This window comes from Heteronotia binoei, chromosome 3 (genome assembly GCF_032191835.1).
Source record: "Heteronotia binoei isolate CCM8104 ecotype False Entrance Well chromosome 3, APGP_CSIRO_Hbin_v1, whole genome shotgun sequence".
NCBI classification, from domain to species: domain Eukaryota; kingdom Metazoa; phylum Chordata; class Lepidosauria; order Squamata; family Gekkonidae; genus Heteronotia; species Heteronotia binoei.
This window is the reverse complement of record NC_083225.1, coordinates 192691051-192703044: the sequence shown is the minus strand read 5'-3', so window position 1 is coordinate 192703044 and position 11994 is coordinate 192691051. Positions and strand designations below refer to the sequence as shown.

Genomic DNA, 11994 nt, shown 5'->3' with positions numbered 1-11994 from the left:
AAACGCTTGGAGAAACGTCGACTGCGGGGTAACATGAGAGAGGTTGACAAGATTATGCATCAGATGGAGAAAGTAGAGAAAGAAGTACTTTTCTACCTTTCTCACAATACAAGAACTCGTGGGCATTCAATGAAATTGCTGAGCAGTCACGTTAAAATGGATAAAAGGAACTCCTTCTTCACCCAAAGGGTGATTAACGTGTGGAATTCACTGCCACAGGAGGTGGTAGCAGCTACAAGCATAGCCAGCTTCAAGAGGGGACTGGATAAAAATATGGAGCAGAGGTCCATCAGTGGCTATTAGCCACAGTGTGTATATAGATAGATAGATATTTTGGCCCCTGTGTGACATAGAGTGTTGGACTGGAGGGGCCATTGGCCTGATCCAACATGGCTTCTCTTATGTTCTTATGTCATCATTTCTCTCTCCGGGCCACTCTCCTCGTCATATCATGGAGACCCGCTCCTGGATATAGACTCGGTACGGATCACTCTGCTTATCCTCTTCCTTCCGGGACCGGGTATAGCCCAGGATCAAACTCCCGACCGTTATCGCGAATAGGATCATCACAAAGAGAATGTACATGTAGGCGTTTTTCTCATCCTCGTCGTCTCTGCCGAGGTTCTTCTCTTGGGCACATGGCTCGGGGTGCTGGAGAGTCTGGTTCAAGGCCCTCAGGACGGAGTCCAGGCGGTGGAACCAGGGGTCGGTCAAGTTGGGGGCCAACATGGTCTCTGCTGGGAGATGCTGAGGGTAGACAGAAGAAGAGACAACATTTCGGAAAAAGCTGGAGCCCTGCAGTGTTCTCACCAGAAGGTCTGTCTTTGCTACAAATCATAGAATCAGAATCATAGAGTCGGAAGGGACCACCAGGGTCATCTAGTCCAACCCCCTGCGCAATGCAGGAAACTCACAAACACCTCCCCCTAAATTCACAGGATCTGCATTGCTGTCAGATGGCCATCCAACCTCTGTTTTAAAACCTCCAAGGAAGGAGAGCCCACCACCTCCCGAGGAAGCCTTTTCCACTGAGGAATTACTCTAACAGGAAGTTCTTCCTAATGTTGAGCTGGAAACTCTTTTGATTCAATTTCAACCCACTGGTTCTGGTCCTACCTTCCAGGACCACCGAAAACAATTTCTCCCTTTCATCCCCAGCTCCTTCACCCTTTCCTCATAGGATTTGGTCTCCAGACCCCTCACCGTCCTCATCGCCCTCCTCTAGACCCATCTTGTCTAGATCCTTCTTAAAATGTGGTGCCCAAAACTGAGCACAATACTCCAGGTGAGGTCTTACCAGAGCAGAGTAACTTGCAGTGGTGTATCAGAATCCATGACACAGCTTTTGGGTAGCTGTTCTGCCAGCACAGAATCACTGAGTTGGAAAGGGACATAGATGCTGTCTAGTCCAACCCCCTGCACAATGCTGGAAACTCACAAAAACCTCCCCCTAAATTCACAGGATCTTTGGCCTGATCCAAGAGGGCTTCTCTTATGTTCTTATGTGACACAGTGTTGGACTGGAGGGGCCACTGGCCTGATCCAGCATGGCTTCTCTTATGTCCTTATGTGACACAGAGTGCTGGACTGGAGGGGCCATTGGCCTGATCCAACATGCCTTCTCTTATGTGACACAGAGTGTTGGACTGGATGGGCCATTGGCCTGATCCAACATGGCTTCTCTTATGTTCTTATGTGACACAGAGTGCTGGACTGGATGGGCCACTGGCCTGATCCAACAGGGCTTCTCTTATGTTCTTATGTGACACAGAGTGTTGGACTGGAGGGGCCACTGGCCTGATCCAACAGGGCTTCTCTTATGTTCTTCTTTTCTTATCTGCACCAACCAGAGATCAGCTGTAGAAGTGAGATTATCCCCAGGCCCCACCTGGAGGCTGGCAACACTAAATGCAACATACATTTTAGTTGCATTACAGTAATAGTACTGGAACTTCTATTATATTTTCAAGCTACTAAAAGGCCATTAACATTTTTTAACATATTGCCTAATGTTTAAGGCGGCCCACCTTGGCCAGTCCGCCACTGCTTGCACACCGATCCTGCAAGGAAGGCCTTCCTGAAGTCCCCTCTCGGCCTGGCATTCTCGCACCAAATGCCCATGGGAAAGCAGCAGGGGACTCTTTTGCTGCCAGCCAGATCATACCGCGCTCCAGCAAACATCCTTCTATTTCCTCATCCTGGCTTATCAAGCATCCCCCACCTCCCGCTTTGCGTTTTGTGAATGCCCCTATTGTTCAAGCTACACCAGATTACCTGAGCCCCGCCAACCGCTCAGTCACTGAGCCAAGCTGCCCTTGACGTACCAGATGTCTCCCGCCATCCTTCCTTTTGCAGCTGCTGAGCCATAAACAAGAAACCACTTCCCGGTTTGTTTGGGTGCCTCTCCTCCCTCCACACGAATGCAACTGTTGAGTGCAAAGGGGAGTTCCAAAAGCTCAGTTTCCACTCTGCTGCTTGAGGAGGACCGGCTGGCCTGAATAGACTGCTGAACAGATGGAAAGAGAGAGCTGGAAGGCACTTCAAGGATCATAAGAACAGAAGAGGAGCCATGTTGGATCAGGCCAATGGCCCATCCAGTCCAACACTCTGTGTCACATAAGAACATAAGAGAAGCCATGTTGGATCAGGCCAATGGCCCCTCCAGTCCAACACTCTGTGTCACACAGTGGCCAAAATCCAGGTGCCATCAGGAGGCCCACCAGTGGGGTCAGGACACTAGAAGCCCCACCCACTATGCCCCCCTCAAGCACCAAGAATACAAAGCATCACTGCCTCAGACATAAGAACATAAGAGAAGCCATGTTGGCTCAGGCCAATGGCCCATCCAGTCCAACACTCTGTGTCACACAGTGGCCAAAACCCAATTGCCATAAGGAGGTCCACCAGTGGGGCCAAGACACTAGAAGCCCCTCCCACTGTGCCCCCCCCCAAGCACCAAGTATACAGAGCATCACTGCCTCAGACATAAGAACATAAGAGAAGCCATGTTGGATCAGGCCAATGGCCCATCCAGTCCAACACTCTGTGTCACGCAGTGGCCAAAACCCAGGTGCCATCAGGAGGTCCACCAGTGGGGCCAGGATACTAGAAGCCCTTCCATTGTGCCCCCCCAAGCACCCAGATTACAGAGCATTACTGCCCCAGACATAAGAACATAAGAGAAGCCATATTGGATCAGGCCAATGGCCCATCCAGTCCAACACTCTGGGTCACGCAGTGGCCAAAATCCAGGTGCCATCAGGAGGTCCACCATTGTGGCCAGGACCCTAGAAGCCCTCCCATTGTGTCCCTCCAAGCACCCAGATTACAGAGCATCACTGCCCCAGACATAAGAACATAAGAGAAGCCATATTGGATCAGGCCAGTGACCCATCCAGTCCAACACCCTGTGTCGCACAGTGGCTAGAACCCAGGGACCATTAGGAGGTCCACCAGCAGGGCCAGAACTCCAGAAGCCCTCTCAGTCTTGCCTCCCAAACACCAAGAAAAAAGCATCACCGCCCCAGACACTGTGTTCACTCTCGACCTGGTAGCCAACAGCCACAGATGGACCTCAGCTACATATGTTTATTCAATCCCCTCTTGAAGGTTTCTGTGCCTGTAGCCACCATTGCTTCCTGTGGCAGTGAATTCCACGGGTTAATCACCCTTTGGGTGAAGAAGTACTTTTTTTATCCATTCTGTACCAACTCCTCAGCAATTTCATGCAATGCCCCCGAGTTCTTGTACTGTGAGAAAGGGAGAAAAGTCCTTCTTTCTCTACCTTCTTTATCCCATGCATAATCTTGGAAACCTCTCTCATGTCACCTAGTCCAGACCCCTGCACAACACAGGAAATTCTCAGCTATCACCCCTGCTCCCCTATTGACCCCTATCTTCCTCAGCCAGCTCCTCTCCGTCTTCAGAATCCAGGATCTTCAAAATCCAGGATCTTCCCTCCCCTGCCCTCTTATCTCGGTTATTTACACAAGGGAATTAATTGCATATTTCAAGGGCTAACGGCATTGTGTGCTTTTCCTGATTTGCGCAAACAGAGATATCCTGTTTCGTTCCACCTGTGGCAAGAGGGACACGCTCCGACGCGCACTGCCTTTGAGCCGCACATTTGCAAACTCCGTCTGGGCCCTTTGCCCAGTGGCAGAAGCCGCAAGTGCCTCCAAGATATTTCTTCAATTGCCCCTCTGCTCCCCTGAGCTTGGGCTTCTTCTGTGTGTTTGGCCCCGCCTCCTGCAACAGCCATTTTGCAGCTGTGACCACCACCCTGTGTCAGAATTCCAAAGATGCCCACAGGCTCAAAAAGGTTAGATTTTGAATTCCTTAGACTACAGACTCTTTACTGAAAGCATCTGAAACAATTAAGCTGCGGACTCATTTTACCTTCACGTTTTCATGGCAGACTTTTTACGGGGTGGTTTGCCATTGCCTTCCCCAGTCATCTACGCCTTCCCCCCAGCAAGCTGGGGACTCATAAGAACATAAGAGAAGCCATGTTGGATCAGGCCAGTGGCCCATCCAGTCCAACACTCTGTGTCACATAAGAACATAAGAGAAGTCATGTTGGATCAGGCCAATGGCCCATCCAGTCCAACACTCTGTGTCACATAAGAACATAAGAGAAGCCATGTTGGATCAGGCCAATGGCCCATCCAGTCCAACACTCTGTATCACACAGTGGCCAAAAATTTTTATATATATATATATATATATATATATATATATATATATATATATATATACACACTGTGGCTAATAGCCACTGATGGACCTCTGCTCCATATTTTTATCTAAGCTGGCTATGCTTGTAGCCACCACCACCTCCTGTGGCAGTGAATTCCACATGTTAATCACCCTTTGGGTGAAGAAGTACCTCCTTTTATCCGTCCTAACCCGACTGCTCAGCAATTTCATTGAATGCCCACGAGTTCTGTGGAAGATGAGAGGTGAGACGATGAGAATTTTACCAACCTCGGAAGGATGGAAGGCTGAGTCAACCTCGAGCCGGCTACCTGAACCCAGCTTCCGCCAGGATCGAACTCAGGTCGTGAGCAGAGCTTAGGACTGCAGTACTGCAGCTTTAACACTCTGCCACGGGGGATTTTTATTACTGTCCATTAATTTATAACTATTGTACTATACTATATTATTTTATTTTGTTGATGATGATATTGGATTTATATCCTGCCTTATCACAATCTTCATTACCATCTCCCCCCACAACAGATACCCTGTGAGGTGGGTGGGGCTGAGAGAGCTCTGACAAAAACTGTCCTTTCAAGGAAAGCTCTGCGAGAGCTATGGCTGACCCAAGGCCATTCCAGCAGCTGCAGGTGGAGCAGTTGGGAATCAAACCTGGTTCTCCCAGATAAGTGTCCGCACACTTAACCACTATATCAAACTGTTATGTTTATGTCATGAAAATGCGATAAATGGTTAATTTTTTTTTAAAAGGTTAGAAACTCTTGTTATATATAAATAAACAGCTTTAATGGCTATTCTTTTTCAGAACAGTAAGAGGGGTGGGCATGGAGAGCCACCTCAAATGGATGCGTAGTGTGGACAGAAACACCACCAACAAAGCATAAAATACTCGCATGTGCATCTTAGCTCCGACTAGAAGCCATTCTAGAGAAGTTCTAGTTCTAGTGGCTGACTAGAGAAAGTAGAGAAAGAAGTCCTTTTCTCCCTTTCTCACAATACAAGAACTCGTGGGCACTCAATGAAATTGCTGAGCAGTCGGGTTAAAACGGATAAAAGGAAGCCCTTCTGCACCCAAAGGGTGATTAACATGTGGAATTCACTGCCACAGGAGGCGGTGGCAGCTAAAAGCATAGCCAGCTTTAAGAGGGGATTGGATCAACATCTGGAGCAGAGGTCCATCAGTGGCTATTAGCCACAGCATATTATTGGAACTATCTGGGGCAGTGATGCTCTGTATCCTTGGTGCTTGGAGGGGGACAACACTAGAAAGGCTTCTGGAGTTCTGGCATGGTTGCTGGACCTCCTGATGGCACCTGGGTTTTTTGGCCACTGAGACACAGAGTGTTGGACTGGAGGGGCCATTGGCCTGATCCAACATGACTTCTCTTATATTCTTATGTGACACAGAGTGTTGGACTGGAGGGGCCATTGGCCTGATCCAACATGGCTTCTCTTATGTTCTTATGTGACACAGAGTGTTGGACTGGAGGGGCCATTGGCCTGATCCAACATGGCTTCTCTTATGTTGTTCTGTGACACAGAGTGTTGGACTGGAGGGGCCACTGGCCTGATCCAACATGGCTTCTCTTATGTTCTTATGTGACACGGAGTGTTGGACTGGAGGGGCCACTGGCCTGATCCAACAGGGCTTCTCTTATGTTCTTATGTGACATAGAGTGTTGGACTGGAGGAGCCATTGGCTTGATCCAACATGGCTTCTCTTATGTTCTTATGTGACACAGAGTGTTGGACTGGAGGGGCCATTGGCCTGATCCTACATGGCTTCTCTTATGTTCTTATGTGACACAGAGTGCTGGACTGGAGGGGCCACTGGCCTGATCCTACATGGCTTCTCTTATGTTCTTCTGTGACACAGAGTGTTGGACTGGAGGGGCCACTGGCCTGATCCAACATGGCTTCTCTTATGTTCCTCGCAACACATGTATGAAATCTGTGCCATGTGATAATTACCCTCTGGCCAATTAAATTGTTCTGTGTAACTTGGGAGTCTGCATGTGCTGCTAGATTCCAAAGCTTTCACATAACCTGCAAACAAGACTTCTGCATGTTGGCAGCAGCGCAACAAGATTCAACGGGTGGGCAACATCACCGTGGTTTTGTACCTGTTGAGAACAGGGGCATGATAGCAAACATCAGAAGAGCCCTGCTGGATCAGACCAGGGAGGGTCCACCTAGTCCAGCCTCCTATCTCACACAGAGGCCAACCAGTTCCTCTGGAGGGCCAACAACAGGGCAGAGAGGCTGAGGCCTTCCCCTGAGAAGAACATCAGATGAGCCCTGCTGGATCAGACCAGGGAGGGTCCACCTAGTCCAGCCTCCTGTCTCACACAGAGGCCAACCAGTTCCTCTGGAGGGCCAACAACAGGGCAAAGAGGCTGGGGCCTTCCCCTGAGAAGAACTTCAGAAGAGCCCTGCTGGATCAGACCAGGGAGGGTCCATCTAGTCCAGCCTCCTGTCTCACACAGAGGCCAGCCAGTTCTTCTGGAGTTCCAGCAACAGGACAGAGAGGCTGAGGCCTTCTCCCAATATTGCTTCCTGGCACTGGGATTCAGAGACTGGCTGCCTCAGAACATGGAGGTTCTCCTTAGACGTCACAGCTAGTTACCACCTCTCCTCCCTAATTATCTCTTTAAGAGATCATAAGAACATAACAGAAGCCATGTTGGATCAGGCCAATGTCCCATCCAGTCTAACACTGTGTCACACAGGTGCCATCGGGAGGTCCACCAGTGGGGCCAGCACACTAGAAGCCCTCCCACTGTTGCCCCCACCCAAGCACCAAAAATACAGAGCATCTCTGCCCCAGACAGAGAGTTCCAATGATAAGCTGTGGCTAATAGCCACTGATGGACCTCTACTCCATATGGTTATCCAATCCCCTCTTGAAGCTGGCTATGCTTGTAGCCGCCGCTACCTCCTGTGGCAGCGAATTCCACATGTTAATCACCCTTTGGGTGAAGAAGTACCTCCTTTCACGGCTTAACAGTGAACAGGACGAACCTGACCTCTTAGCATATAAACGATGCCTTCTGAGCATGTGCAAAGTGCTTGTGACTCACCCCTGAGCAATCACAATCCACTGCGATTCAGGTACAGTTTTCCCAGCCTAGGGGTGCGACTTCCTTCCACAGGAGTGTCTCCTGTCCAAAAATCAAACACAGCATCATGAAATACAGATCTCCAGGTAACTGATGTTTGCACACAATAACACTATGAGACACTTACCACAAAAGACTCCAAGTCTGACGGGGGAGAAAACTGTTGGATATACAGGGTCGCCAACTCTGGGTTGGGAAATTCCTGGAGATTTGGGGGTGGGTGCTGGGGAGGACCGAGTTTAGGGGGGGGGGGCATCAGCAAGGTGTAATGCTGGGAAGTCCACCTTCTGAGGGAGGCCTTTTCTCCAGGGGACCCGATCTCTGTAGTCCGGAAACCAGTTGTAATTCAGGGGGAACTCCAGGCCTCACCTGGAGGATGGCAACGCGTATTGGAATCCACCCACAAACCCAGTTGCCACAAATATAGAGCTGACAACGGGAAAGTTGAAGAGATCCAGATTTATTTATTTATTTTTAATCAGGAACACACAGAAACGCAGTTCCAGCTGGCTTGGTGTCAGGGGTGTGTGGCCTAATATGCAAATGAGTTCCTGCTGGGCTTTTTTGACAGAAAAGCCCTGTGCAGAACAATGGTGCCATCAGGGGGTGTGGCCTAATATGCAAATGAGTTCCTGCTGGACCTTTCCGACAGAAAAGCCCCATGCAGAACAATTGTGCCATCGGGGTGTGTGTGGCCTAATATGCAAATGAGTTCCTGCTGGGCTTTTTCGCCAGAAAAGCCCTGTGCGGAACAATGCCGCCATCAGGGGTGTGGCCTAATATGCAAATGAGTTCCTGCTGGGCTTTTTCGCCAGAAAAGCCCTGTGCAGAACAATGGTGCCATCAGGGGGTGTGGCCTAATATGCAAGTTAGTTCCTGCTGGGTTTTTTCTACCAAAAAAGTCCTGAACCAATCCCTTCCAAAATCACTAAGCCAGATAGAATAGAATAAGTCCTCAAGAGGGCGAAGGTTACACGCATCGAAGCACTGCTGTTGAAGACGCAGCTGCGCTGTGCAGGGCATATTTCTAGGATGGAAAACCACCGCCTTCCCAAGTTTGCTCTGTATGGCGAACTCTCCACCGGCCATCGAAATAGAGGGGCACCAAAGAAGAGGTACAAGGACTCCTTGAAGAAATCCCTTTGCACCTGTCGCATCAACCATCACCAGTGGTCTGACCTAGCCTCAGATCGCAAAGCATGGAGGCACACCATCCACCAGGCTGTCTCTTCCTTTGAGAACGCACGCATAGCTGGTCTTGAGGACAAAAGGAGATTGAGGAAGAATCGCACTGCTACAGGACCAACCCCGAATCAGACTTTTCCCTGCAGCCACTGTGGCCGGACCTGCCTGTCCCGCATTGGGCTTGTCAGCCACCAGCGAGCCTGCAGCAGACGTGGACTATTGCACCCTTCTTAAATCTTCGTTCGCGAAGTCAAGCTGAGAGAGAGAGAGAGAGATAGAATAACACAAATGCAAAGCCGGGTCTGTTTCCCATAGAACAAAATCAGGGGTCCAGTGGCACCTTTAAGACCACCCGAGTTTAATTATTTACTTATTTATTTATTCAATTTATATCCCACCCTCCCAGCGAACGCAGGCTCCGGGCGGCTTACACGCCCATGTATATACATGGAACATGAAATCACATGAAGACATAAAAACATAAAAACCCAACCATTTCAAGTGCTATAAAAATCTTTGCATCTTCCTATTCCATTGTTCCAGCTGGGTGTTCTCTGGAAAGGCCGATCGTAGGTTCATGTTCAAGGTGACCCAGTTGTTCCGGAGTCTGTTGTAGCCTGTGATCTTAATTTACAAAATGCCCGGTGGAAGAGCACCGTCTTACAGGCCCTGCCCCCGCAGTCTTACAGGGGTGGCCAAACTGTGGCTCAGGAGCTACATGTGGCTCTTTCACACTTATTGTGTGGCTGCTGGAAGTCCCCCCCCCATCCCATCTTGGAGAAGGCATCTGTCTCTTTAAATCACTTCTCCAAGCCAAGTCAGCTAGAGGCTCGGAGAATTCATTTAAAGTTGCTTTCTTTCCACCCCTCTCTCCCCATCTATTTTCCTTCCTTCCTTCCTTCTTCATGTCTTGCAGCTCTCAAACATCTGACATTTATTCTATGTGGCTCTTATGTTAAGCAATTTTGGCCACCCCGATATAAGTGTTTGAGAGACTTGAAAAAGCGTGCATGCATCTATGCAAAAGCTTCCGCCCAGAATAAAACTTGGTTGGTCTTAAAAGGTGCGACTGGACTCAATCTGTGTTCCGCTGCTCCCGACTGCAGCCTGGTTGTATTTCATTCGCTGTGTATTTTCACATTTTTAATTGCCATGGAGTGGAATAAATACCTGTAAAGGTAAAGGTAGTCCCCTGTGCAAGCACCGCTCATTTTCGACTCTGGGGTGACGTTGCTTTCACGTTTTCAAGGCAGACTTTTGACGGGGTGATTTGCCATTGCCTTCCCCAGTCATCTACACTTCCCCCCCCCCCCCCAGCAAGCTGGGGACTCCTTTTACCGACCTCGGAAGGATGGAAGGCTGAGTCAACCTGGAGCCGGCTACCTGAAAACCCAGCTTCCACCGGGGATAGAACTCAGTTCGTGAGCAGAGGGCTCCGACTGCAGTACTGCAGCTTTACCACTCTGCGTCACGGGGCTCTTCCATCGTATTCAGGTTGCTACTATTACAATACATTCTGTCAACCTCTTATAGGGGTCCCCATTTTCCAGTTTTTCCACTGGAATTTTTTTCCTTTAAAAGTCTTTATAATATGTTTTAAAGGGAAAAAATTCCAGTGGAAAATTTGGGGACCCCTATGAGATAAGAGGTTGACAGAATGTATTGTTAATAGCGGCAACCTGTAAGGTGTGAGTATAAGAAAGATGACAACGTGGATTATAAAACGAGCATTAACAAAAGGTTTGAATGATATAAGAGATGAAGAACAAATATAAACATAAATGTTATAAAGATTATGGAATAATAGTCAATATTAAGTGATAAAATGAAAGAAAAATGGAAATGGAAAAGATATGTACTCTCTCCACCCCCTCTTTCCTCGGCCCGCATGTTCCTTCTTTCCCTCCCTGTAACTGAAAACTTAACCATAAAAACTGTTAAAACATGAAATATTTTTCTTTTTTGCAATGAGTGAAATGTCTTCTAAAACAAAGATTTGCTTGCTCAGATAGTGTACAATTTCCACACAAAACAATCTACAACACTGGATAATGACAGTCAATAGCTGTGTATACTGGACATAAACGCAACATATTTCTAAGCGTAAATGTCATTAATTTGATCCACAAGTAACATGCTATATAATGTGTATACACACACACACACACACACATATATATACCGTGGCTAATAGCCACTGATGGACCTCTGCTCCATATTTTTATCCAATCCCCTCTTGAAGCTGGCTATGCTTGTAGCCGCCACCACCTCCTGTGGCTGTGAATTCCACATGTCAATCACTGCTCCTTGGTTCCCTATTTTATGGCTTACTCTTTCTTTTTCTTGGTTTTTTTTTAAATGTGTTTACTATATCCTCACTAAGGCTGCATTATCTGAGGTGACAGATTACAGCGTTCTCTATCATCAACTGAATATCTATTAATAAAAAAATCTGATTAATTAAAAAAAAAAGTTGGTTTCTCTGATTCTAGTGTAGAAAGTCAGTATGGGAACGGAGTCAAGCCAGGATTAAAAGCCTAGTGCGAAATTGGTCCATGTTTTGCATTCCAGGCTATACCCCCGAGAGCTGCCAACTCCAGATGGAGATATGGAGGCAAAGCCTGAAAGAGAACAAGGTTTGGGGAAGGAAGGGACTTCGGCAGGGTAGAATCGCCCAAGAGCCCATCCGCCAAAGCGGCCATTTCCTCCAGGGGAGGTCTGGAGGTCAGCTGTGATTCCCCCGGGATCTCCAGCTCCCTCCGGGAGATTGGCAGCACTGCTCCTCCAGGGCAAGTTTCCCGCTCCCGCAAGCTCTTTCTCTCTCCCTAGCATTCACAGAGGGACGGTGGAGCGATGGTCCCCCCAATGCCCAGGTGCGGGGCGCGCATTGCCTGGCGAGTCCGCGGATTCACACGAGACCACCGGAGGCGTGTAGTAGAGGTTCTTTCCAGCGCGTCCCTCTGGGATTGGG

The 11994-nt window shown here is 48.6% G+C and overlaps 1 protein-coding gene across 1 annotated transcript; it reads right to left on the bottom strand.

Annotated features, from left to right (window-relative positions):
* Positions 1-426: 426 nt before the first annotated feature.
* LOC132569031 (potassium voltage-gated channel subfamily E member 3-like) lies at positions 427-2324 on the bottom strand. The gene is made up of 2 exons (XM_060235214.1): positions 2275-2324; positions 427-747 (listed from the first exon to the last, which is right to left on the bottom strand). The coding sequence occupies exon 2, from the start codon at positions 727-729 to the stop codon at positions 445-447; it is 285 nt and encodes a 94-aa protein (XP_060091197.1). The 5' UTR covers positions 730-747; positions 2275-2324; the 3' UTR covers positions 427-444.
* Positions 2325-11994: the final 9670 nt, after the last annotated feature.

Bases quoted from the DNA above. Each gene is read 5' to 3' on its own strand.
- LOC132569031 (XM_060235214.1), bottom strand. From the start codon at position 729: ATGTTGGCCCCCAACTTGACCGACCCCTGGTTCCACCGCCTGGACTCC.